Genomic DNA, 27,788 nt, shown 5'->3' on the forward strand with positions numbered 1-27,788 from the left:
CACTGGTGTCAAGGTGCTGCTGAAGCTCGACCAATCATCTGGCATTCAGCCGTCAGCCATGATGTTTACATAGCATCAAATAACAAGTTAGAAATAAACTTAAACATACATCAGTGTGATAAGAGAAAAATACACTTGAGGGTTTTTTTAATGGTCGACCATCAATTAATATCTACCTATCTGATCCCACATTATATATTGTACCTGGAGCAGGAACAGTCCACATATACAGTCACAAACATTTTCGATGGTTGACATGGGTGGATGCAGAAACAATGATTTTGCCCTCAGTTAAGTCCCATTTATTAACATGGAGGAGTTGAGGTTTATGATCGATACTGAGTGTTGTTACTTGGTTGTCTGTTCTGCACAGCTCACCCTCTCTGTGTGAATAAAACATGATAAAATCATTCATGTGCTTGCGTGTGTTTCTCCTTGCAGCTGCGGAACCTGAGTGTCCTGGACCTGCGGCACATCTCGGAGCTCAACAACGAGACGGTGATGGAGGTGGTGAGGAAATGTCGCAACCTCAGCTCCCTCAACCTCTGCCTCAACTGGAGCATCAACGACAGGTTTGTCGAGGAGATTCTGTTCATAAAGACGAGGATAACGTGGAGTGTACAGTGTCGATGTGTTTTCTGGGCCACAACGTGACTGACTGACTGACTCGGTCGGAGCAAAGGTCATTAAAGCCGAACAGGAAATATATCAAGAAAATATAAAAAAGGAGGAAATGTAAGGGCAAGATGAAAGAAGAGAAAAACTGTCAACTTAGGTTCAAATGGAGGTTTATAATCCACCAGTGGTATTACAGTAGGTTCTTTACTATGTGTGCCAATACTCCTATAATGAGTCCAAGAAAAGGAGATCAATGGTTCTGGGTGCTGCCCCCGACTCCGTAAATTATTTGACTAATGGCTCATTATGGTGTTAGTTGACAAAGAATCATTGATTAGTAATTTTTTTTATGGGGGAGCTAGCTGTTAGTCATTTATGGAAAGTAATAATCACGTCTCAGGCATCGTGGTAATATTCACAATTATGCCTTCGTCTTTGACAAGCACCAGATCTGGAGGTCATCTGCTTGACTGCGCTCGTCTGCGGCGGAGGAGCGAAACAATTTGAATGATTTTTTTCAGTTGAATCGCCTCATTGATTGGTTGATGAAATCCAGTGACTATTAGTCGATTAAGGATTTTAATAGCGTCACACACGCAGACCGCACTCACGCTCGTTTGGAGCTGAAACAAGTTTGACATAATTACCCGTGAACTTCACAAATGGAAAAGATGAGAAACGATTTTGACGCGTGTGACTCTTGAGTCAAGGCCGCACAGATGTTTCAGCGCTGACGTTGACAGTATGACATACAGCGTGATGGTGTATACTGCTCACATTCAGATACTTCAGATGAAAAGCAAAAACAAACATGCAAAAGAAAAACACATAAGCTCTTTATGCAAACACTGACATGGAGAGAGACGGACATGAGAACGGAAGAAATTTAAAAGCATAAAAAGAGCCAAGTCATTCTTTGTTTTCTTTCTGTCTGTCTCTGGTCGTCCCTGTAGCTGCTCCCACTCCTTTTCTTCTTTCTGTCCCGAAGTTCACAAATGGGAGAGAGGCTGTCCAGTATATGATGGGAAGAGTAAACCATCCCGTCTTTTATTTATTATCTTTTGTTTTATTCATATGTTTCTATTTAATCTATTGATTCACAGCTAAGACTGTGGCTCCTCTGCCGACTGTACTCCCACTCTGGCATGAATTCAATATTGAATTTACCACAGTGCAGAGAAACAATGGGTGCGTGTGTGTGTGTCTGTGTGTGTGCAGGCATGTGTGACATTTTTTTTCATTATTGAGTTTACAGCATACATGTGGTGGGAAGGTTATGGTAATATCTTACCCACCACCTTTCAATAAAAAAACATGGAGTTTGGTGAAATCCTCACAGGAGCACATGGTGTTATCAACTTCATCTCTTTATCACACACACACTCTCACAGACACACACATGGGCACAGCCTCCATTGATTCAAGACTGCATTGATTCCATAATATTGACTTCATTGGTTCAGGGGCTGAAGGTGAGTGTGTGTGTGTGTGTGTGTGTGTGTGTGTGTGTGTGTCTGACTGGATTTGTTGGGATCACCTGTGGGAATATGGGAATTTAAAATTGTGCGTGTGTGTTAGATGAAGCTAGGATATTGTGTGTGTGTGTGTAAGCATGAGGCAGAGGGAGCAGGGGGGTGAGAGGCTGAGGTGGACAGTCGTAGCTGAGGAGTCTGACATGCTTGCTGCTCTGATGCTGCACTGCTCCACCCCCTCCACCAGAGGAGGACTTTAAAAAACCAGCAGAGGTACCACAGGCCGTTGGCTGCTCCGCTCTGCCTCCCGGCTCTGTGAGCGTGTGTATTGTGTGTATTGTGTACATGCTGACTGCTGCTCAAGGACTCGGAGCACATAAAAGCCTCCAGTCATAGTTGCTTTATTGTTACACTTTTCAGTCACACACTCAGAGTGGAGGAGATTTATTTAAAGGGAGACACTGTGTGGGTGGTCGTCACGGTTCAAAGAATTTGGAGGTGTGTGTGTGTGTGTGTGTGTGTGTGTGTGTGTGTGTGTGTGTGTGTGTGTGTGTGTGTGTGTGTGTGTGTGTGTGTGTGTGTGTGTGTGTGTGTGTGTGTGTGTGTGTGTGTGTGTGTGTGTGTGTGTGTGTGTGTGTGTGTGTGTGTTTGTGAGCGAGGGAGACAGAGAGTAGTGTGAGTCTGGTTTGAGGAGGTAATATTTACAGACAGATTCAGGTGACAGAGGAAGGCGATGGTGAAAGTGTGAGGAACCATGGTGTGTATCATTTTTCATGCAGTTTTTGCAGAACCCAAATTCTTTATCTTATTTATGTCTGTGACCTATTTTTCACTGAAATGGAAAATCAACAATAGTGATATTGCACCTACTCCTCGCCTGTTGTTCCATTCGGTGTTTGAGAGGTGAAACGGTTAAAGTAGCATCCACATTTTTTTTAGATGAAATGAATCCAAACACAATTTCTTTCATATCCAGGCAAAATTGGTATTGTCTAATGAAATATCCTTAACTGAAACTTATTGAATCAAAATCGAAATCAAATCGAATTGGGAAATCAGTGGCGATACCCAACCCCCTAGAAAATGATCATATACATATAACTGTCAAGAAAATGTTTAATAGTTGTATAATAGCCGTACCAAAAAGGCAGAGTGAAAATTGTGTGTGTTGGTGCACCTAATTGAAAAGGTCAGTCTGGAGCCCTGTGCTGGTGCAGTTAGTTTCCTGAAATCACATTTGATTTGATGATTTATCTGTATGCAGATAATTCCACATCATTTATTAAGAAATTGTTTATCTAGCTACGAGTTCAACGAGTCAAAGTTCTTCAGGGTCACTGCTGCCATCAGGGAAACACACACACATACATACACACATACACGCACGCACACGCACACACACACTCACACACACACACAGGTTGGTTGCTTGTTGTCAAGCAAGTGAAGACTAGAATGACTCAACCCCTCACATTAGCTCTGTGAGGGCACAGCTGGGTCAGCGTGTGCATGTGCGTGCGTGCGTGTGTGTGTGTGTGTGTGTGTGTGTGTGTGTGTGTGTGTGTGTGTGTGTGTGTGTGTGTGTGTGTGTGTGTGTGTGTGTGTGTGTGTGTGTGTGTGTGTGTGTGTGTGTGTGTGTGTGTGTGTGTGTGTGTGTGTGTGTGTGTGTGTGTGTGTGTGTGTGTGTCCAACGGGTGACAGTGTGCTGTGAGCGGGTAAACAGGCAGAGGAAATGACCCCTTATTTCCAGGATCAATTTGTCCCCCGACAAGGGGCCATTGGAGAGATAGAGCTCCGTGGGAGGTAAAGCATTTTGCTCATTTCTCCTTCACTTCTTCTCCTTTTTCTCTCCCTCCTTTTCTCTCATCATGAAGAAAAAGAGAAAAATAAACACTGTGTCCCCCTGCTCCCTCCATCTTCCTCAGCAAATCGCCAAAAGCAGCATCCCAGTGTCACAAAGCGAGAAATGACGACCAAATATGGACTTCCCATCGTCAACCGTCCAACGGGCAGATTGTGCCAGTGTGAAGCCTATTTTGTGGTCCCTGTCATTTCTCGGGGAGAGGCGATGTGATGTGCTGCAGGTGGGCATTGTTGGCCCTGCTATTTCTCTGTATCCTCTCCCAGCGATGATGGGGGACCAAACGGATTGTGTCTTTCAAATGTCACAGCGTTTGAAATGGGGAGCGAGTCATGATCAAAATGAAACGGCTGAGCAAATGGCTGCTCCCGCATCATTTTAGAAACAAGTTGAGAACACAATGTCAAAGTTAAACGGTTTTCTGTCGTGTTTTTGTTACTCGCTGTCCGTCTTTTTGTCTCCTTGCAGAAACTCAGTGGAGCCTTTGTGTTGCGTGTGCACGGCGTATTCTTGATTTCTGTTGAACAACAAACTTCTGTTGATTTATCGTATTATTTTGCTTTTTCTTAAATTAGTCTTCCACCATATTGTGCTTTTCTTAAACATGAACTTTAAATACATGTCATGCATTTGGACACACAGCCTTATGTGTGTGTGTGTGTGTGTGTGTGTGTGTGTGCCAAGAGGCGTCCTCTGTGGTTTTGGCGAAAACAAAGATGCAGCCACTCTTCAGCTAACATTAACCCTGCTGCTGGACACAAGGCCTGTGTTGACATGCAGCTTGATGTGTGTCCTCCGCCGTGACCCTATGCTTGTGTGTGCGTGTGCGTTTGTGAGTTAGCTGCGGTTAACTGACCTCCAGTCAGATGCATGGAGTTAGTAAGTCATTTCTTTTATGGGGTCTATATTGTTGGAATTTGGGCAGTTCCATAACTCCCTGCAGTTCTTTCCCTCTCTTTCTCTTTCTCTCTTCTACTCTCAGTCTTTCCAACAGCTTCATTTAAACAGAGCCATCCCTTTTCCCCCCTTATTAGCTTTTTTTTTCTCAAGGCCAACATTCTCCGCATATCTCACTTATGAGCGTCACAAATCACAGCCCAAATTGGCTGCTCTACCTTTTAGCCCCCTTTAAACACAAAAAGAAAAATCGGACCTCACGAGGGATGACCAGGGGCCCCTTCCAACTTTCAGGAGCTCATAAGGCAGAAACTTATTGGTAAAGCATTTCAAAGAAAGAAACCTTCACTCTACAGAAGTGTGAGGCGTGTGGATTTGGAGGCTCATTCCAAATAGCCTCGGTTGCAGCCAGCTAGCAGCTCTCTCAGCTAAACCCCAGAACTGAACGAGGATATGATGCATCAGTGTGATCAATGATATGTCAAATGACAGTAGGGTTCTCTACCGTGGTTGGTCACAGTGAAGTAGACCAAGGCCCGTGTTTTTCAAAATGTACTTCAGGATATTTTTGATGAAATGAATTACTCTTGGACATCAGACATCAGAGTCGAAGATTTACCCTTCATCATCATAGTGCAATTACATGTTCAGAAAGGAATAAGCAATCACAAATTTAATATAGCCCTATTCATCCTTAGAAGAAAATCTTATTTTCCAACCCTTTCTCCGAAAAATGATGTTGAATGAAGCGCAACCTTCATGAGGGAATGAGGTGGATAGTGGGTTTACAGAGCACAGGGCTGCGAACCCAGAGACCGGTGCTTGTATCCAGACTTCTGTTTGAATCTGAGAGAAATCTTTTGTTGAATTTTAATCAACATTTTTTGAATTGGAGGATCAGGTTATATTAAATCATCTTAACCTTTTTTTCAACTTGATAAATGCATGAATTAAGCCCTATTTCGGTAATAGAAGAATATTTAGGAAAAAAACATATTTGAAAATTACTCATATACAGGCATATTTCCTAAAGGTCCCTGTGATTAAAATTTCAAGTTTGTTCTATTTGTTCAGAATTTGGGAAAAACCCAACTTGTGTCGTTATTAACACATGATTGAACAAAAAGTGTCTTCAACCATTTAAATAGGGATGAAATAATATTGAAGTGGCCCAACCATAAACAAAGAGAAACTAGCAGAGAGGTAGGTCTGATGCTGGTGGAGGAGATACTTCAGAGAAACATACAATAACAATATTTGTTTTTAACATATTGATAAGTGCACACTCAAGAAATTCATGTAAAAGATTTCAAAGAATTGTTAGCTTCTAGGACATGTGTTTTAGCTTAAGATTGGAAACAGGAAAAACATCTCGCACACCATCCTGCAGTAAGGATTAAAAGTTTGATTGTTTTGTTTCCACTCCACACAGTCTAATGCTGCTCGGCTGCTGCCGCTCGGAGGCTCTCATTCTTAACTGTGTGTGATGGAATAGAGACTGAAGATTGTTAATTCTACATGTCACTGTCACAGTTCAGATAAACATAGGGCCCAGGGAACGCAGCCTGTGGTAATGAGAGGGAACCTGGGTTTGTTTCCTTCTTTTAACCTGCACACTCTCGATATAAGTAGGGGCCACCGTCAGCTGAGTGTCACTGCTATAAAAGTCAAATGACAAACTTGCGGTTGCTCTGTGGTACGAATTCTCAGACTGACCTCTCCGGCTGCTGAGTTCAGCCGCTGCGTTCCACCTCAGTGGAAGATCGCAGCAGGCTGTTGGAAAGGGAGCAGGTCCCTAAGATAAGGGCTCATTTTGAAGTGTCTACATCTATTGTACAACCTCAACTTCCAACCGCACACAGGTTTTCTTCCAGCCAACTATTTTTAGCACCCCCCCCTCCCCTTTTCTTTTTCCTTCTGGTTTTGTTGGATGTTTTCTAAATGCCATGGAAAATGTCAGTGGAGCCTGAGCCAGCGAGCGACACACATTTGTCCTTGTCTTGTTTCTGCACCACCTGTCTCTCCAGATTTGAGAAGAGGCGCTGAGGGGCCATCCCCTGTCCTTGTCGCTTCTTTCTCTGCTCTTGTACACACACACACACACACACACACACACACACACACACACACACACACACACACACAGCACAAGGATCTTAAATTTGACCAGCCTGACCACTGTGAAGAATTTCATGCCTCTGCTCCCTCCTGCGACCGGGGGAAGTCACAGCAGGACCCTACGCTGCACTCGCACGATTTGTAAATTAAAAACCCAAGCCCCCTTTTTTATTTACTCAGGCCTGCTTTGTCGGAGCAGATTGGCTGTCAGCGGAGATTAGAGTCCTGCTTAGCAGAGTGAATACACAAGGAGAGCAAGTGTTGCCCTGTTGTCAGACATGATGGGAGGAAGGAGTGTGGAGGAAAATCGACGAGGTGTAATGGAGGCAGAGTGATTAGGTACGGCACATGCACATGTGTGCACGAGGCATATTTCCCCCTCAGTTCTCTCCCTCAGTTGTGTCTCTCCTCTCCGTCTCTCAGTCTCTTTGTTCTGTCTCGTTTTCACACTCCATCTCTCCTCCAGTTGTGTGTCTGTTTCCTCCTCTGTGTCTCTCCCTCGCTTCCTGTCTTTTTGTCACGCACGCAAACACCGAGGTGATTATTTCTGGCAGGTTGGGTGTGAAAGTGTGCAATGATAAACATGCTGCTGTGGTTATTAATTTTGAGTAATGGCGGTGTCAAACTCCAGTGCCTTGATAAGTATCGGAGATGGAGGAACATTTGTGGAGCGGCGCAGAGACACAATGAAGGCGAGCAGCTGGAGCTCATAGGCTGCACCAGCGCGAGAGCTGCTGTAGTATTCAGGCACAGATCCAAGGCCAGCAGCATCCAGCAGCTCCCCGCACACGCTCGGAGGAGTCAAACCCTTGGCCGACTGAAACAGGTCATATAGAATAATTAGAACATTTCACTTACGTTCCCTATTTGCTCTTGTCCTACTGTACAGAAGGGCTTCAGCTTGACCTCTGAAGATGATGCCAAGTCCTCCTGTGTCCCCCGGGGTCTTTAGTGAGATTGGAGTGCTCTCGTGTCTGGAAGTCGTAAGATGTGATTTGTGAAGCACTGTCAGTGACAGCTGAGTGGCCGCTGAGCTAAAGGTGCTATTAGGAATGTTTGTCTCACCCAAACAATAGTGGGTAATGTGTCAAAGAATCGGATTTTCACGTTAGAGACGTGTAAAGGAGCTCATCGCCTGTATTTTTTATTTCATTTTTGTTCTGTTGCCTTATTACATTTGTATTCTCTTGTCTGCCTCATTCTGACCCGTCTGCTGCTGAAACAAGTGAATTTCCCCTGTGTGTGGATCAATAAACTCTTGTCTTGTCTTATCTTATCTACCCTTAACTTAACCAAACTTAAATTGAAATGGTCTCTGGAAAAATTCCATCAAAAAATCTCCCAATATGCTGCAGTTGTAGTTGCTGCACACTAAAACATTTCTCTGCAAATTCAAGGATACTTAGATTTTTCGGCCAAAGTGAATATTTATGTTCTATTCATATTTGCGACTACTTGCAGATACAGGACACCTGCTCCTAGAAGCACCGTGTGTGTCTTTCACTCACGGTGTTTCCCCCCCGCATGTGTTCATTCAGCAGCTGCATGCGCGGCTCATGTGCAAAAGTGATTTGAGTTGCTCTGAATGTGTCGGCTGAGCAGGTAGTTACTGTAATCACACAGAAATGTTCTCATGAAGTGCTCCGCTGGCCAGGAACCGAAGCAGCGGACACCTCCTCCTGTGGAAATGCTCGACCATCAGCGCTCCGTGTTCCCTCTCTGGAGGGAGCTAACGTCTTTGACCTCAACCCACCAAGACTTCAGATTACTTTCAGAGCCGTGGATTCTTTCCCTTCATGAAACGGCATACCTTCCTCAATGTTGGTTTTTACAACAGATATCGGCTGTCCTCCCAGAATGGGCTCTGTGATATCGGGCCAGAGAATGCTGTAGATGAAAGGCAGTGTTGCCGAAGTGAGTCGTGGAAAGATCGTACATTTAACGAGTAGCACTCTCTTTGAGTGGGGTTTGTGCTGGTGGACACTTTGCGGTTGTGTGCGCACAAGTGGAAGTTTTTGTTTGTGAATACGTTTGGATTACAGGTGGTACGCTGCAGGAGCCGCGGCTTATGATGGCTATCCATACTGTGGGGTCAGAAAGTTGCCAGTATAATCTAAATGGTAAAGAGGCCGCGGGGCTGGGCTGCCCTTGTTTCACCGTGCTGGAGACTTGGCTTCTGGCCTCTCTTTGGGGACCAAAGCTGTAATTTTCTCCCTCTTCCTCTGTTCTCTGTGGCTTTTGGAAGACTGGGTCAGATGAATAAAACAAAAGCCTTATACAAAATTATTCTTTTATATGCTCATCCTTTTATGCTTTATTTTTTTTATCATCAAATGAGCACATGTCCTCATGCCCTTGTTCCATCCCACCAGCACTTTCTGTAATTTTGCTCCGTTCTTTTTTTTCTCCTCGTTATTGATACCATCCCTTCCCCTCTTTCCTTCCTTCCCTCATCTCGGTCTTGCTTCCCTTCTTCTCTCTGCTGGGCTCTGTATATCTCCCTCCATCTCTCCCGCACGTCCTTGTTTCCCTCCCTGCAGCGTCTCCCCCATTCCCCCTGCGTTGCATTCATTTCTGTGATCGCCTTCTTCTTACCCACAGCACATCCGCTGCCCCACAAATGAGAGCAGGGAGAGCGGCAGAGCAAAGGGGAGCGCATGATGCAGGACCCGTGGAGCAGGGTTTAATGAAGCCAGCCTAAATGAATTTACTGCTTTCCATTGAGCCGCTCTGTCCCATGTGGCAGAATCGCACCTCAGCCATTGTGTTAGAGGCCCCCCCCCTCCGCTCTGCTACCTGTTTGTCTGACACCTCTGTAATTAGCCACCACTATTGAGGGGAGTAATTGCGTATTAGACCCATGCTAAGGGAGCCTCGAATGGGAAAATGTTTATGTAAATGTTCAGAATCAGACCCAGATTAAGAAAATTACCCAGGGTTTTGAGCAGAGGGGAAATAGATGAAGGCCGTTTTCCACCAAAGAAGAAGAAAAGGAAATTGCTGGTATCACAGCCTGCTAAATGGATGGAGGGGACTGTGTGTCTGCTCAGATTTGTTTGGTGGGATATTTGTGTGTGTATTAGTCCCCAGAGATTTGCGTTTTTTTTGCTGCATGGCTGATTTACTGTTTCAAATTGGTATTTTAAACAGTGCTCTGTGATGGGACCTGAATAATAAAGTAAATTGGAGTTATTAACTGCTATTGTTGCTCACCTGGTTTGTATTGGGAGCTCCTGGGGACAAATGCTGTGCTGATTGTTATTCCACTTCTTTGTTTTGTTATGAGAGTGTGTGTGTGTGTGTGTGTGTACTCTGAAAAACCTGCATACGCCAGCTGCTTGTGCGCAACTTCTCTAGTTAAGAACACAACTGCAGACTGAGGCACCTGGATAGTTTTGCACCAGCTATTCTTAGATCTGTGACATTATAAAGTTCTAATGGTCTTAGTAACTACTACATAGTTTCCAACCAGTCATTTACTGGATTTGGTGGCACCATTAAAACTGAGGTCTTAAATAATGCCAGGTTATGAGGGAGCACCAGTAGTTGTGCAGAGTCGCTGTAGCATCTTAAGTTGTATTTGTACACACATGTAGAGAGAAACTGGAGTTAGTAGTGTTCTACAGTTTGAAGTGAGTGGTACCAACTACGCCAAGTTAACTGTTGGGATTTAGTCATTTAGTTGAACATTATAAGCATAATGTTGGGTCATTGGAGTCAGGTTGTGTTTATGCTAATAATACCCCAACATTATTAGCATAATGTTGGGTCATTGGAGGCAAGTTAACATTTTTAATTTCACATCAAATCACTCAAATATGTAAGAGCTGGATGAAGTGGAACATTATCTCTGTGTGAATCTGACCATGTACATTTTGTTTGCGGAGCAGAACTGAAAATTCACAGTTTTGTTAATCGGGTAGTGAAGTAGTGCCTTTTGATATTTGGGGGTGACTCTTGATTTATTTGAGAGATTATTAAATACCTATCAGCTCCGCTAAGGAGGTTATGATGATCAGGATTAAGAAAAATCTGCTGAATGGATTTTTCCACGACACCTGGTGGAAGGACAGGACCCAGGTAGAGTCCGGACAAAAGGAAGGATCACTTTCTTTTGGTAGAATAAAGTGTATAATTCATGGATCTAGATGAAAAACTCTGCCATATTTTGGGGAATGATATAAATAAATGTAAGGGCCTTGTTGGGCCTTGGTAGTGGTGTGCGCTCTACTGATTGTCTGGGTTTGAATTTATGAACAACTTGAGTGCTGGCTCCTGGGCCATAATGTGATCTGATAGATTTGTATGTGTGCATTTTTATATCTATGTAGATTTTATGCAAATGTGCAGTTATTGTTAATACCCAATACATCACCTCACCAGCCCAAGGACTCGCACACATTGACTCTCCACGCACCCAGACAAACTCCTCTCCCTCCTTTCTCAGTCAACACCAACCTGCCTGAGATGTGACATAAGGCCTGTCTGTTTCCATCACGCCTTCTCACTTCTGAACCTCAACTTTGATGTTTTAAAACACTCTCCCGATTCTGCCCAGAAACTCTGGAAACTTCCTCCTCCGAACTTCAGAACATGAGCGAAACCAAAAGTGAAGTCTGTCCACAGTGTACGGTATGTGGTGTGTGTGATGTGTGCGCCCGCATGAGCTCCTCTGACAATGTGCGTTTACGTATGCATTTGTTTTCTTCTCTTCTTGAGTTCCTCACTCATATCTGAGGTTTTCCTTCCAACCAGTTTCTCTGCTGTCTCATCAGCGTGTGGTTAAACGTTTAGCGTGTGCACTTTGGTTTGGGATGAAACATTCGGGCTCCTTGTTTGGGGGCTGACCCACTGACTTCGGGATACATTTGTCTTTTCAATGGAGCCTCCTCATGGTGAGGTCAAAGCACAAGGTCAGCGACACGACAGCATCCCAGCAGCTGGGGGAGATTTAGTGTGTTGTCTCAGGACTCCTCTGCGGGGCATACAGTTGTTATTCAGAGGAGCTTGCAGCCAGGCCTTTAGGCAGAATGAAGCTTTTAAAGGCTCACAAATCAGTATGCTGACCTGCTCTTAAATTCATATTCAAATTAATTAATAATCCGTAGCTCTGGCTGTAGTTTCAGGTGTTCCAGTTAAAGGGGAAGTTCCCCTCAGACAAATCCTGAGCGATAAACATCTTTGATGTTTAAACGTTTACTTTGTTGGACCAGTAGAGGGTTTGGCTTATCTGATGCTCTGCTCTTATGATGTGCTAAAGCTGCTGTGTTGTTTTTTTTTTTTTCCGGTCTGAGGTCTGCTTCCATTACCGACTGAGCCTTTGTCAGATTGCAGGACTGTGAAGCAGTCCCTTATCGCCACCGGTAACAGTGGTTTCCAAGTCCCAGTCTATTCAGCTCACGCCGCCACCCTTCAGAGACCAGTAATACATATTTGCTTAGGCTTATGCATTCTCACCTCCATTCATCTTCCTCCATTTACCGGATCCATATTTTCTTTCCTCCCTCCTCCTCCTCCTCTCCTTCTCTGGCGTCACCTTTTCTTTCATCAAGGCAATCACTATTTAAACTCTCCTCTGCTCCAAGGTCCTGTCAGTTCCTCTAGAAGCCAAACACTATTAAAAGGGGTCTCTAGAGCTTAGCGAGTGTGTGCATGTGGCTCTGTGCACACGTACAGTATAGTAAGTGTGAATTTTGCGGGCGTACTCCTGGTAATATGTGTATGTATTCACATTAGTGTAGAGGGCTTCTCCCTTTTTGATCCTCAGTCTTCAATACGATAGAGAACTCTCTGGGGAAATGTATTGGCTGCAGATTCTGAAGATTACGGATATTCATCCCAGCGGGAGGCAGTAAAAAGGTGGTTGTTGTGGGTGGTGAGAGGGCTTGGAAGAGCTCGCCATAACCCAGAGCGAGAAGAAATATGAATAGTGTGGCGTCGATGACCTTGTGGTATGAGGGTTATTTTTTTTTGTCCCTGGCTCTCTCTGTTTAGCCTTGTGGGAAATGGGGAAAACAATTTTCTGAAACGCACATGAATGCAGTCTTTTCTTTGACTCATTGCTGGGAAGCTGTACTGTTTTTTTCCCTACAGTCTAAACAAAGAATTGGAAGTAGTAGAGCAGCCTAATAGGAATACATACTGTCACTAAACCAAATGTATGTGGAACACTGCTTATACCTGTGGCAGCTCATCCAGAGTTTTTCTAATGAATGAACCTCTTTGCATTTGTCTGGTTATTTGGGATGGGGACTACTTTTTTACCCTTTATGTTTTCATCTACATTCTGTCGTAGGGCTGCTCGATTAATCGGAATTTAATCGTGATTTCGATTATTGGCTCAAACGATCTCCAAACTACTATAATTGAGTTGAAACAATTATTTGGCATTTTTTTCGAAAGAGACACGCATGAGCAATTCATGCCTTCCCCCAAAGCATTCAACGCAGCCTAGCTGACTGGCTCTCACTCTCAAGCAGCTGTAAAGTGAAGGAGGCGAGTTGTGTGTGTGGGGCCCGGCGGTATTTAAAAAAAAGCGCAAGTGGAAAATGGCAGAGGGAGGGTAGCCCCGTTCGATCAAAAAAAAGGGTAGAAAAATGTATCTTGTATGGGAACACTTTGGATTCGAAGTGTTCAAACATATTAATAATCATTTGAATAAACCTGATTTCAATATTGTCCTGAATAATCGTAATTGGATTTTTTTCCATAATTGAGCAGCCCTATTCTGTAGTTAGCAGGATAAAGTGGACCCAAAGCAGAATCCATAGTTGTATTCTGGATTTTATTGTAAAAAAAAATGTCAGGACCAGAAGATGCACAGTGTCTTAGTCTAGTACGTGAGCATCCTTTTATTGTGGGACAGGTGGTGGTCATTCCAGAAACCTGACGTAGCAGCAGCGATCAGCCTCGTTGCGCCCCCCCCCCCCCCCCCCCCCCGAGTTGACTTCTAAGACTGAACACCTTATTTGAGCCATTATGTCAGTGCAGCTGTGTCTTTCCTGTTAAGATCATCAATATGATTTATCCCTGATGAGTTCAAATTCAATTTCTCATGCACATAGATATTTTGTTATATTTTGTGTCATCCTGACCTGAGTGGACCTGGTGTCTGGTTCGGACTGAAAGTGAAACTGAGAGAGACCTGTTTCATTAGCAGATTGAGGGAGCTGTAATGTGATGGCTGCTCGAGATGGCTACTTAAATGTGATAGGCCATTAACTATTCATCCCCGCTGCACGATTAATGCAAGGTATGGAAAATGCAATCATGCAAATAACTCTTCGATCAGGGTCTTTCATAGAGGAATAAACGCTGACGGCGTGGAGGGGAGGCGGCGTTCCGAATGAGGTGGGCAGGGGAGAAGTTCCACAAAGACACAGAAGGAGTGTGAGGTTCACTACTTTCTACTTTTCCTCCTCTTTTCACCCACCTCTGTCGTTCTCACTTTTCGATCAGCATGAGGTCGCTTTAATTTGAAGATGTTATGGGTGACATGTGGTGGCATTGTGAGAGAGACATCACAGTGGAGCTTGTTAAGTGGCCTCTCTATCTCTTTCTCTCTTCCTCTCTTCTTCTCATTTCAAGTCTTCATCTACATTAGCATTAATTACATTTGTATCATAGTGAGTGATCAGTGCATATTGTAAATTAAAAATGATTAATGAATTCAAATTAGATGGCAGCGTCAGAGTAATGTTAAATTACGTAGGGAAGTGATGGACTAGGTAGCAGCAATTATGGTTTGTTGTGTTTTGGTAATTTCTGCAGCTCTGGTCTGAAAAATCTAATCCTACATATGGATGCTCATGACATTAAATTGCTGTTCATATAGTAAAACACACTCGCCTCTTAAAGCCAGATGGATATATCTTACCAGTACTGCAAATACAGGGAATCAATAAATTAGCTCCTTTAATCAGTCAATCTGGTGGAAGATCCGACCTGCCTCCTGGCCGATATTTGAGCCTTTCACAGTTATACCAGTATCATGCATTTATGTTTGCTGATATGAAAAGTTTTATTTTACAGAATGAAGAAAGCAGAAACGATCGGTAAATCTTTACTCCCTTATGTTGATATCCATATCGACCTCAGGCAATAATCCAACCTTATTGGAGAGTTCACTGGAAAACAAAATGGACACAAGGACAAACTAAATTATGTTTTCACGCAGGTTTATTAGTTGCGGTTATAGGGCTGGGCAATAAAGCAATGTCAATAGTTATTGCACAGTAATTTTTGTCTAAAGCAATAAAACAAAACTTCAACATTCATCAATATATTGTTTTAAAATTGTGTTAGTAAATAATAATAATAATATAATAAACTTTATTAATCATGAACTTTTTAAAGTGAGGAGATATAACCCTCAAATTTACCCAAGATTTTTCAAATGTTTTGTTGTTATCAAGTGTCATTTCTCCTTATAAAATAATAATGCATAACTTCTGAGAACATAAAGCACAACTTCTTCCTAATATCAAAATGTAAAAACAGGAATTTATTAGATTTTTATGGTCTTTATTTGATTAAACAAAACCTTTCTTCACTAACTCAATTGTTGCAGCTACATTGCCTTCGAACCGGCCCCTTAAATCTTGCTCAGATTTAGCATCATTCCACTTCCTGTTTAATATACTGGGTGATTTGATATGCTTCTCCTTGGATCGTCACATTGAGCTATTGAACCTGACAGCGAATTTCCCAAAAATACTTTTACAGCCTCTCGTAAAAAAATACTTCATTAAGTCTCAAAATTGTTGATTAGCATATTCACCCAGGATGGGCCGACGCAGTACACTTTAAATTAATAAGCCACTAACTGAACAACATTTCACGAGAGAGAGAGAGGGAGATGGCGGGGCACGGAGATGGATGCCTTTTTCGCCACCTTGTGAAATATGTAATACATCTTCATTTTAACAGGTGTTGTAAATGTCAGGGCACAGATCTCCTCTTAATGAAAAGATCACCCCGTGTCCAAACTTTGACAAATGTATCTGGTTTGAGCTGAAAAAAGTGTAGAGTCGCGTCCCAGTTCCAAGGCCTTGGATGAGTGCTAACAAACTCAAGCTGTTGCCTCCTCCTGCGCAGATCAGTTTCAGATTAAATCCTGCCGCATCATCTGGTGTCATCGTTGACTCAGTTTGGTCCCTTGGGAATTGTTGGGTGGTGAATTATCAAGTCTGTAGCTTCACAGAACATGGCCACAGAACGTGTTCAGTGAATCCACAATTAATCCAACTCTAAGTCATTTTTAAGAAGAAGACCGAGGCGCGAGAGATACAGCTGAGCCCTGATCATGAATTCAAGTCTGAGCTCAGTGTTGCTCTGTGTTGATTCACTGTACTTTGAGAAATACTGTGTGGTTGCTCTGCAGCAGAACAGGTTCCCATGACTCTACTAAACCTCCCATCTGCACCAGAACCTGAAATTTTGACAGATGTTGCCTCACAGTGTGATGTTGCACCCCATTGTGCTGTAAGTGCTTTGGCTAACCCTGATGCTATGCAACTATGCGCTTGTACAGTCAGTCAAGGTGCTTCATTAATTTTTTTGGCCGCCTGGCTTTTTTCTTTTATTGTTTTTCATCGCGTATGATAAAAAACACAGACACAGCACTAATCCAATCTCTTTTTATCCACGCAGAGTTGCAGTTCATTTGCAAGAGTGTGTGTGTTCAATTTATCGACAGTAACATAGAGATTAAAGGAGGCAGGTTATGCTTTTTGAGTTTTCATGTTTTTTCTGTATCTAAAAGGTCAGCAAAGTTAAATACTTCAGAGGGAGCTCAAAGAAAACTCTGCTCATGAACTTCGTAGTCTGGCCTATACTTCCTGGAAATTGTGATGCCATATGACATCATGATGCCCCACATTTGCATAATGAGTCGGGCACGCCTCCTAACAGAGCCACGTCAAGTTAGAGCGGAGGCAGACTTTTCCTTTAAGCGCTGGAATTGGTTGATCAGACACAGTACAGTGTGTCTGCTGGCCAATCAGAGCAGACTGGCATTCATCAAGAGGGGCCTTAAAGAGACAGTGGCTTAAACCAAATGTTTCAGACAGAGGCTGAAAAGACGAGTAGCAGCAATGGTCAGTATGAGGAAAGGGAAGTCTTCTGTGAAACTGTGAGAAGTTAAATATGTAAATCTTTAAAGTAGTTACCCAAGAAAAAATTCTGACCCTGAGTATGAGCAGAATAAGTATCCATGGACATATTTTCATAGTTTTACATAAATGTTCAATGATTTCTTTCCCTCGTTGCTTTTTAAAAACTTTCTCTACCGAGGTATGAGCTCATGAAGTGGTGCGTTCACAGCCTGGAGCTGCCAGTGTGGGCTGCTTCAAAGCTCTATCCAGCATGCTGGACTGTGATTGCAGAAAGGTTAGCATGGGTTTGAGGATCTGAAAAGTGTTAGATAGCGCAGGCTGCTGTCAATTTGCTTTCAAACCCGGCAGCAAAAACTTTTCCTTCTGCTCCTCTTCCCACGGCTTTATGCAAACTTACAGCAATGTCACTGACATCAATTTACCCCTAAAAGCTGTACCACATGGAGCCATTACAGAGCGTATGCTATCACACCACATCCTCGGGGAAGGAGAGAATAGGGAGAGAATGAAGAATCAGCATATACAGTAGATATAGCTTTGTTTTTCTCCTCTTTTACAACACACAGGTGCAGTTCTGTTGTTATTATGTGCAGCAGGAGCAATTTAGAATATATTATTATATGTTTTTATGCATTAAAGGATATGAGCTCTTCTTTACATAGGGTTTCTATCGTTTCTTATACAGTGCTGTTAATTCCCTCCATAGCTGGGGAAATGAACAGGATTTGAATAATAAATGAGGACTAAATTGATCAGGTCTCTGCCAGGGACAGATTGTATAGCTGGGCCCTCTTGATATTAATACTTTGAGTCAACAGAATCAATACATTTCAGTGTGAGACACAAACAGAAAGAGAAACTGTGTTTTCACTGTATCGATCCAGCTGTTTAATCTTGTGATTTTAGGAAAATTCAAACTGTTAGTGCAACAGCCTTTTTTCGCAACACAAGTTAAGTATCAATTTTATGGTGGTGGGGCTGAATGCATTCTTTAGTTATTATCAAAGGGAGAAAAAAATAACAACTTTGTTTTCAATTCTATTATTTTGGTCTCTGCTTTTTATTGGATAGCAATGGGTGAGAAAAGAATGTCCTTGGCCAGAATCCTACTCAGGACCATGGGGTTATATGGAATGCGCCTTAATGCAAAGGCCCCACACTTTTAAATCCTTGAAATAAATATCTCCAATGTCCATAACTGCCTGAGTGACCGAGTTACACCATTGATTGGCCGGCTGACTTTTGGACTTTTCCCATTGGCTGTTGCTCGTTCAAACTGAACTCGCCACAAACAGCTACTCTGGTGTCATCGTGGAGTGTGATTTGTTGTTGGCCGCCCAGATTCCTTTAAGCTCCGGTGTGAGAGGTTCGCTGAGTTCAGCCTTCCTGTTGTGGAGCTGCATACCAGTCACGGGAACGTGCACAGCCAAAGCAGAAACTACCGCTGTTGAGCTGCGTTAACACCGAAGCTGTCAGCACCCGACACAGAGACTCTCCCCTGTGTGGTGTTATTGCATTCTGATCAAAACTTAAATATGTCCTTACAAGTTCCACTTCATCTACTAGGTTGTCTTTTTTTTCTGGTTTTCATTTATGCATTAAAAGTGATGTTTGTGATCAGAAAAAATGATCATAAATATTGTGAGTTACTGTTTTGTGTTATGGTTTGAAACGGGGATGATCCTGTTGATTCATTTTTATTGTGACATTTTATTTCCAAGTAGTCCTGCCAATCACATGGCCACATTGGAAACAGGAAATTCAAAATAGGGACGATTGATTATGTTCACATCCAGAGCTCAAGGGCACAGAAGGACACAAGCAGTGATGTGCTGCTGTTGTTGTTTTTTATAACCCGGGGTCCACTTTGTTGTGGCAGGCCTGTGTTTTTCCATTTTGGCGTGCTTTACTGTTTTTTTTGTTTTTTTTAATTTTTATTCTTTTTGTGCCTAAAAGCTATTCTGCATTACACCTTCTTCCAAGCAAGTTCATCCATCATAGAAAAAGAGGGAGACGGAGTGAAGCGAAGGGGAAGAAAACGCAAGAGAGGAGGAGAAGACTGAGAGAATGAACAATTGCATTGACTGCTAATAGCTTTATTGGAATGATACCAGTTATTAATTATTCTGACGCCTTCTAAAGGGGCAGAATGGAAAACAAAAAAACAACAACAGTTGAGTTAAGGGAGGAGAGAAGCCACAATTTGTAACATGCTGTCTGGGCTAATGGCTGGAAGTCAGTTGTAACTGATCACAGGATGGCTCGCTCCTAATTGATGGGACATGTGTGTGTTTGTGTGTGTTGCTCATGAATTCACTGGGTGTTTGCCTTCCAGTGATCATGTGTTCATCAGATACCCGTGTGTGGGTTGTGTGCGTGTGGGCGTGTGCGGTGTAAATTTAATCACTGTCGGTTTGAGGTAATGTGAGTGGAAAGTTAATATCGTCCATGTCACCTGTCTTTCCGCGGGCATGCCAGGAGACAACTTGTCCTTGTCCTCATCCCCTTTTCACTCTATCCTTCTACAGACCCAACATCTTTTCTTCTTCAGCTAAACAAGTTTTGACAGACAATCAGAAATCATAGCCTCACAGCATTGGTCCTTCTTTTAACAGAAATATCATCTGCAAGGCTCCGCCGTGTCCCTGCGAAGGCGCTCGCATTGTTGGAACGTGGGAGTTCACCAGCATCTGTTCCTCTCGGCCTCACACCGTAGCTTGAAGTCCACACAAACACCTTCCACCACATACAATGAAAGTGCAGATGTAATCTTTACTAAATGATTTTTTCATCTGAAAACGAACACTAGCGACAAAAGCCTCCCATTGTAATTCAGAGCAGCTATTTCTCTCCGTATGTGGAATTTGCTTTATGACCCATATGCAGCAGCAAACCGCTGTGGAGAGCTGAACAGCATATTCTGCATGTGACCACAGTTTTCCCCCAGTTGCTTTGGAAGCACTGAAGACCTTTGCAGGGCATCAACGGTGAGGGGACAGTAAGTGGACGGTGAGACTATCCAGAGGGAATGGAATGATTATCTAGTCCCTGGATGTAGCTACTTTCACTCTGATTAACCTCTGGAGGTTTGTGGCGTGCGTGTGCCTGCATGTGTGTCTGTCTGTGTGGTGCGTGTGTGTTGTGATTGGACCCGAAGTGTAGATCTAATGGAGCCAAAGGGATGATTACACTGAAAAGGTCAGATTTGTCTCCAGTTCCTGCAATTAACGCAGAAGAGTAGGAGAGACAGTGACAGTGGCTAAGTAATGGAGACACAGGAAAGAGGAAGGCGGAGAGGAAAAGAAAGTGAGAGAATGAGTATGAGTAGTTTTGTGATGATAGAACGACAAAAAAAATTGAAAACAGCAGAGAGAGAGGTCAACGTTTCTCCAGCCCCATAAACCTAAATATATTTTTTTCAACAAGATTTATTATTTCTTTGTTTTATTTGATTTTACACGGTAGTTTGGCACCATACATTTTTTACAGTAACCCATTGTAAGTAATTAGATTAATTCTACATCCTGCTCTTGTGAAATGATCCTAAATAAAATACACTTCAACGAGAATGATTAGAGGATTAAGATTCATGAATCAAGATTTGTAAAGGATCATGACATGGAAAATAAAATATATTTAATACAAAATTGAACAACATGTGTCAAAAGTCAAATATAAAAATATAGAAAAACATTTTTATCATTGACTTAGAAAAAGAAAGTGGTGTTGAAAGGTTCTCTTCGAGGTTCTTCTGTAGAATCTGAGTCTAGGCGTTCCAGTTAGGAAACGGCTGTTATTAGCTAATACAATATATAAATAAACCAGTAATTTCACAACACGGAGTCCAAGAAGCAGGGGAAGGGACCACGGTATTTACAATGATGTGACGTAGTGGAAGCACATAAACTGAGAAAGAGGGAGGGAGCTGACATTGAACCTTGGCGGCTCGCACAGGGAAACCAAAACTGGGGCCGAGGATGAGCTGGAAGTTGATACGACAGCTGGCAGCTTTGTATTATTCCGTATCATGTTCGAGCATAAGTCAAGATACTTTATTTTTGGGAAATATTTGTTGAGTCACTTAATATTGTTCCGCGACTCCTCAGAGGACTGTTGAACCACAGAAAGATGCTGATCTGCAGCCAGTGGGATCGGAGCCACTGGTCTGGATCAACTGAATAAATCACTTCTCAGGCACAGACGTGGTTTGTTTCTCTGCGAGTGCAGTTTTGACCTTGTATGTATAACTACTCCAGCCTTTATGTCATGTTTTATATTTATAGATGTGCAGCGTATCCTCATAAACATTAAGATGGTGCTCTATATTTTCCCGAGCCAGTATTAGGCCCCATTTATGGTGCTTTTACGTACAAAAAGGGATAAGTCTGTTTAAAATGATATTCCATGCTCCATACGTCCTTTACGGGATGGTTGCTAAACAATTCTTCCAGTAGAGGGCAGCGCAGACTTTAAAGTTAGTTGCAAACTTAACGACAGTGGAAAACCAGTTGTGTTGAAATTAGTGGTCAACTCTTTAAAATTCTCTCTTTGGCAAGGCTCCGCAATTGTTGGAACTTCTTGCTCGTGTCCAATGGCCGTCTCTCAGGAAATATTGGCTTTTCTGCCCCCCCCCACGATTTCCTGTGCTAGCTACTAGTCTGTTTCGTGTGTTTCATCCATGTAAGCCCTCAGAACATGTGCACAAATATGGACAAAATGAAAGCAGAGTTCAAACAGAAGGCTCCGTCCGGTTCCGTTTACGTATTTAGCATTGAGTATAAAATAATCTTTAGAGCCCGGTGACTGGATATCAGAAGTGCATGTGAGAAGGTGACGTGTACACACATGTTTTGAGAGCTTTTCAAAGTGTTTTTGAAGTCATTATTAATTCAGATGGCATGCGTTTGTCTCCCGGATCCCAGCCTGTATGAATTTTAGACGGGCGGTGCTTCTAACGGCGGCCTCTGGCTTGTGCTTTTAATCATGTATGAGAAGAGAGACAAAGTTATTTTGCAGTTTCGCACCTCTTCAGTGGATTGTGGCAGATTGTGTTAGGAGCGACACCACTCCACTGAAGATTGCAACAGCTCTGACAGGTGCTGTGTTCAGAGTCGAGATACTGATAAATCAGAGACCAAAACCAGAATAAATTGAACTCGATGGGAGAGAGCTCTGTACTTCAAACCACCGGTTGCGAATATAAAAGCTCCCTCTTCAAACCCTCTGCTCTAAACTCATCATTGTGTTTTAATCAGTGCATGAGAAGTATCTGAAATGGTCTCTTTTTGTCAAGGATTGTTCTTGACCGGAAAGTTACCGTGTTGTATAGATATGAATTTGACAGGTCTTTTGCGTTTGGCCTGTCTGCCTGTAGTACAACATATGAACGGTAAAAACATTCAGGCCAACAACAAACAGAAAGAGGATTTTCCCTTCTTTAGGTATTCTTTCTGTATTATTAGTTATTTAGGTTCCTTTTAGTATTGTATTACTCTAGTCAAGGCCGATTCCCGGATTTGCCCGTTAATACGGATAAAGTTCAAAATTTAATGGGTTCTTCCCAGGGTTCTTCCCCTCTGCAAAACTTCATGGAAATTGGTTCAATAGTTTTTGAGTAATCCTGCAGACAGACTGACAGGGAGATAGACAAGAAGGGCACTCAGAAGAGCACTTACCTCTGCCAAGGTCCAACAATCAGGCCCCGAAATATATATATTTTTTTTTTCAGCACAATCCCAAAGAAAATTCCTTGTAAATTGAGGGAAATACTAAAATATCTGTTTTAAGAAAGTGAGAAATATTCAACAACAAAGTTCAACAGGTTCTGTCTTGGCCCATGTTAAGATTAAGATTAAGATTAAGATTAAGATGCATTTATTAGTCCCAAACACATGCACAGACATGCAAAGGCACACTCATGCAGGTAGGGAAATGTAACATCTGCTTTTGACCCATCTGGTGCAGGACACACAGAGCAGTGAGCGACCATGTACAGCGCTCGGGGAGCAGATGTTGGGGGAGTAAGGTGCCTTGCTCAGGGGCACTAGACAGGATAGGGAGACTCTTGGATTTTTAGACAGATCAATCCAGGTTCGTCTTTTGTTGTCTCTCTGTGGAGTCGAACCAGAGACGAACCAGAGACCTTCTCTGCCCATAGTCAAAGTTTCTCCCACTAGACCACCGCCTCTGTGCCATGGTTCCACCTGGTTTAGTGGAAATCAATAACCTGCTCTTTCGTAAGACATCTTAATCTCTGAACTCCGAGGCTAACCATTTCTTATCACAGATCTAATGAGGCTCCCCTGGTGATTTAAGGTGCTCATCATGCACCGCAATCATGAAGTCGGCCCTTCAAATCTGACTGAAATCTTTTGTTGCCTGATCATTCCCAATTTCTCGCTCCCATATACTGTTGGATCTTCACTCTGCAGTAAAGACCTTATACCCAGAACTAGTGTGTAATATGATAATTGAAACGATACTGTGAATCACCACACAAGTTTCAGATGTTGTGATTGCTTCTACGGGCTGGAGTGAAGTCATGTAAAATTAAAAAGTCACCGGATGCATCACCTGCTGTATCACTACACAACTGGGTGAAGTAAACTGTGTTATTACTCTGCACAGTTTCTCTCTTCTCACTGTTTTATCGCAGAGGTTGGCCGGCTCGCCAGAAACAAAGACCACCCCCGCAAACATCGTAAACATTATTACACTAACAATAAATAAACTGAAATAAAACCTCAACCGTCAGTGGGAAAAGTGCAAAGGTGCTATTTTACACAGCAGGTTCTGATATATTTAATGAGAGTGAGTATGAGCTGAATAGATCATGATGCTTGGGGGTCCGATTTATGTCCTCGGCTAAACAGCATCCTGTGGAACACTCTGCTTTACATTCTTTGTTTGTTTTCTTGGCTCCACAGGTGCCAAAGTCCTAAAATCAAATCCAGTTGTTGCGCTGTGGAAATCCATAGTAACAGCATCAATCCATGCATCTCGGTGTTTCACATTATTTGCAGGTGTCTTTTCGTCGTCGTCGCTCCACGTCGACTTGTCTGGAGGTAATATCTTCGTTGTGTTGGTGTGTGGCTGATTGTGGGTCCGGAGAGGTGGTGCCGTGCTGCACAGCCGAGGGATTTGTGTTGTCTCCCTCCTTCACCCTGACAGCGACTAGCTCATTATTTCACATCAGCTCTTCTGGGAGTGCGTTACACTTTCCCTCTCTCGCACATGCAGCCTGAGACAACTTGACCTTGGTTGCTATGATAGCAGCAGTAAAGGCTGGGCTGAGGTGTCTCGTCTCTTTGACGAGTCCCTCAGGCACACCAGCCCTGGTCCACCCGTATTCTACGTTCCTATGTGTGTGTGTGTGTGTGTGTAATGATGATTAATACCTTTGTTTTGAAAGCCAACGGAGATTTGATGTGTGTTTGCATCTGCGCGTGTGTTTGCCTGTTTGTGTCAGTAAGCATGTGTGGCGATGCAAGTTGCCCGCATCAGTAGTTTCCTTGCTTCGCACCCTCGGAGCTGTCGACAGGGTGATTGTTGTTTATAGTTTTGACATCTTGCACCTCATCCCTTTTGTTCATCAACCTCCTCCTGTGCTTGTGCAAAGTTTTTGATTTGGTCTGGTCTCAACCGCGGCTCTGCCTCGTCTATTTTCCATCTATTTTATTGCTCTGAGTCAGGCGGCGCGGGTCACACCAGTCGTTACCATCTTTCAGGGGTTTGAGATGTTTTTTTAAAGAGTTAGGGATTTGGTGACTTTGCCTTTACAAAACAACAATTAGGTTGAACCTCCTCTAATTAGTTGTTAATCTCCCGAGCTGAAGCTGCAGTATCTCATTAATGTGTTCTCATGAAATTAGTCATGATGCCACATTCAAATGACTCTGCAGAGAAAAGATCCTTCTACACATTCAGTGGACTCAGAAATCTCATGCATATGTTTATTTATTTTGGGTTGATCTGCTGTTAAAATGATTGTGTCATGCTGTGTTAATTAATTGTTATTGACTTTCAATCAGCTTTGTTATTATTTCCCTCAACTTTAAGTCTTGTGTGCTGCAGTGAACCTATTTCGTTCCTGGGCTTGATCAATAAGAGAAAAAGTAAAATGTCAAATGCAGTTTTAGGAGGTAGCAGCTTCTGTTGTGACAGTTTATATGATGTGTTTTGACATTGTATTACAATTACCTTCAACACCATTTGGATGGAAACAGACTGGATCGGGTCTTTGTTTTTGTCTCATTAGTTTACATGTTTTTGTATTGTATGCCTCTTTGACAGCAAGTGGTCAGACGATTGTGTTTTTACAGGTCTGTCCGTCCCATTACTGTGAAAAGGATATCTCAAAGAATGCCTTTAAGGAATTTATTCAAATTAAGTGCAAACATTCAGTTACACTGATGGAATAACTGATTCAAATTTGGTGGTCGAAGGTCAAAGGTGAAGGTCATGGGTATATATCACAAACACCCATCGTGAAATTCATGACATATAGCTCAAACGTTCTTGAGAAAGAGTTATCCTAAGAACGCCTTGACAGAAACAATTGAAATTTGGAACAAGTGTTCACTTAGCCTCACAAGTTAACTGGTTAGATTATGGTATTCAAAGGTCAAGATCATTTTGGCCTTACAAATCAAATCATGAAAAAACAGGAAGTTCCTTTTACTTTGACCAGTTGTCAATTGGACTCAAAGATGAGTTGATTACATTTCACTGGTCAAAGGTCATAGGGACCTCATATGAGTCCGGAAACTGCACTGGTTGGTGAAGGCATACATCTGCAGGGTGGTAATTCTAGTTCAATTTGCTTCAAAACAAATACATGGATTCTGCTCAGCTCATTGTGAAACACTGGTTTTGTTTGGGCTTCAAATCAGATGGATTTATATAATTGTGTTTACACCCCACAGCGTGGTGAAAAGATTCCCAGTGGACGGTCGGTCAGTCAGTCAGCGGCTCTGGAAACACACATTGACATAGCATGTGCCTTTGAATATTTATGTATTTTCCTGTTTGTATGAATATCTAATCAACCTCTCTTGCTCTTCTTCTCTCTTTTCCATGTTGCTGCATCAAATCCAGGTAAGAAAACCGTTAATTTCTCTCCCTTGTTTTCCTCGAACCTGTTTTTGTTTCTGCTTCGATCGTGCAGGTGTTTTTTGATTTAAATGTATCTACAATCACAAAGCAGGCATGACGATGGGAAGAGTTGTGTTGGGAGATATGTGAGAAATATTTTTGCGTTGCCATGGAAAGAAGAACTCTCTCTTTCTCTTTTCATCCTCTCCCTTCCTTCCCTCCCTTTTCACTCGCTTCCTTCTCTCTGGCCCTTGTCTGATTGGCTTCATATTTAATACCTCACTTATGTTTGTTGGCTCCACATGAAGAACAGTTTTAATAGCTTTTGGACGCCACCCACTCTCCTCCCCGAGCTTTGGCTTAATATCTCCTCCTCTATTTCGCTCCCTCTGCCTCTTTTCTCTTCTTCTGGCACTTGCATCCTCTTGTCTTTTTTTTTAATGGCTGTTGTGCGCACAAACAGCAAGACAGACCGAGACATTTCTTTTCCCAGCCCTGGACTCTTTTGGCTCAGTGAGAGATAGTGAGGTCATACTCTGCTGTAGTCAGATGTGATGCTGCTGCTGTTGCCAGTTATTAGTCCGAACCAACTGTGGATGGTTTGTTCCATCTTAGTCTCAGTCAGAGCAAGTTGGCTTCCTTTTCCGTGTTTTTCGGTGTGTTTGCCAGTATTTGTTTGCATGTGACTCACAGGGAGCCGAGTGTATGTGCATGTATGTGCTGCTGGCAGTCCGCACTGTTCCGTGGTGGAGTAGTGCGCTGGCATTGATGAGGTCCAGTTACCCAGAGTGCACTACACCTTAGGAGGTAATGCGATTAGTGGGGCAGGGACAGGGGATTTGTTCAAAGAGCATAGAGAAGAACATCAAACACAAAAAAATGGGATTAAACCCGAAAGCTGAAAGGGGGAGAAAAAAAAAAAAAAGATCCAATATCCCTGTCTGTCTTTTAGCCAGCTCCTCTGGGAGCAGAGGGGAGGAGGGATGATGTGCACAGAGTAGACGTAAAAGTTGTCTTTCTTTCTTCCGCTTACTGAGTTGAGTTCCTTTGTGGCGGGATCCAGGGAATCCCCATCCGAAGTGGATGCAACCGTGCGTCATGACGTGTCATTGCAGTCTATAAATTATTCAGGAAATGGTCATATGAAAGTCAAGCTCAAATATCGACCACCACACAGGAAACCCCTCCTTTTCTGCTCTTCCTTTGCAACATTTTTGTACCGGCGGAGTCATCATTTAAACAAAAGGATGTTTCAACAAAGTAACTGAGACGTGATCAAAATGTTTTGGGTTGTTTGCAGCTGCAGGAATCATGACGTACCAGCTCCGGCTCCATCTGTTTTGATTCTTGCTGTTGCTGTTGGGCAGGAAGTGGTGTGCAGCCTCGCAGGCACGTCAGGTCACCTCAGTTCAACGTTCCGTCCCAACCTCACACACAGTGACTCTAAAGGGGCTTGAACGGCATCAGGGAATGATTTGATTGCAGAACCGAGTGCTAATGGTTGTACAGTGTTAAGTGGTCAGATAGAAGATTGTTCATCTCAACTGCTTTCTTAAAGGTCTTCTTCTTTTTGTCTGCGTCTTTCTCACTTCTTTGCCGTGTCTGTGGCGTGTC

The 27,788-nt window shown here is 42.9% G+C and overlaps 1 protein-coding gene across 1 annotated transcript in view; it reads left to right on the forward strand.

Annotated features, from left to right (window-relative positions):
• The window catches only part of fbxl17 (F-box and leucine-rich repeat protein 17), a 209,170-nt gene that overhangs the window by 77,236 nt on the left and 104,146 nt on the right, over positions 1–27,788 (forward strand). The window contains exon 8 of the mRNA XM_062381905.1: positions 442–572. Coding sequence (XP_062237889.1) covers positions 442–572 — 131 coding nt within the window. The remainder of the gene's footprint in view (positions 1–441; positions 573–27,788) is intronic.

Source organism: Platichthys flesus, chromosome 3 (assembly GCF_949316205.1).
Source record: "Platichthys flesus chromosome 3, fPlaFle2.1, whole genome shotgun sequence".
In the NCBI taxonomy this organism is placed as follows: domain Eukaryota; kingdom Metazoa; phylum Chordata; class Actinopteri; order Pleuronectiformes; family Pleuronectidae; genus Platichthys; species Platichthys flesus.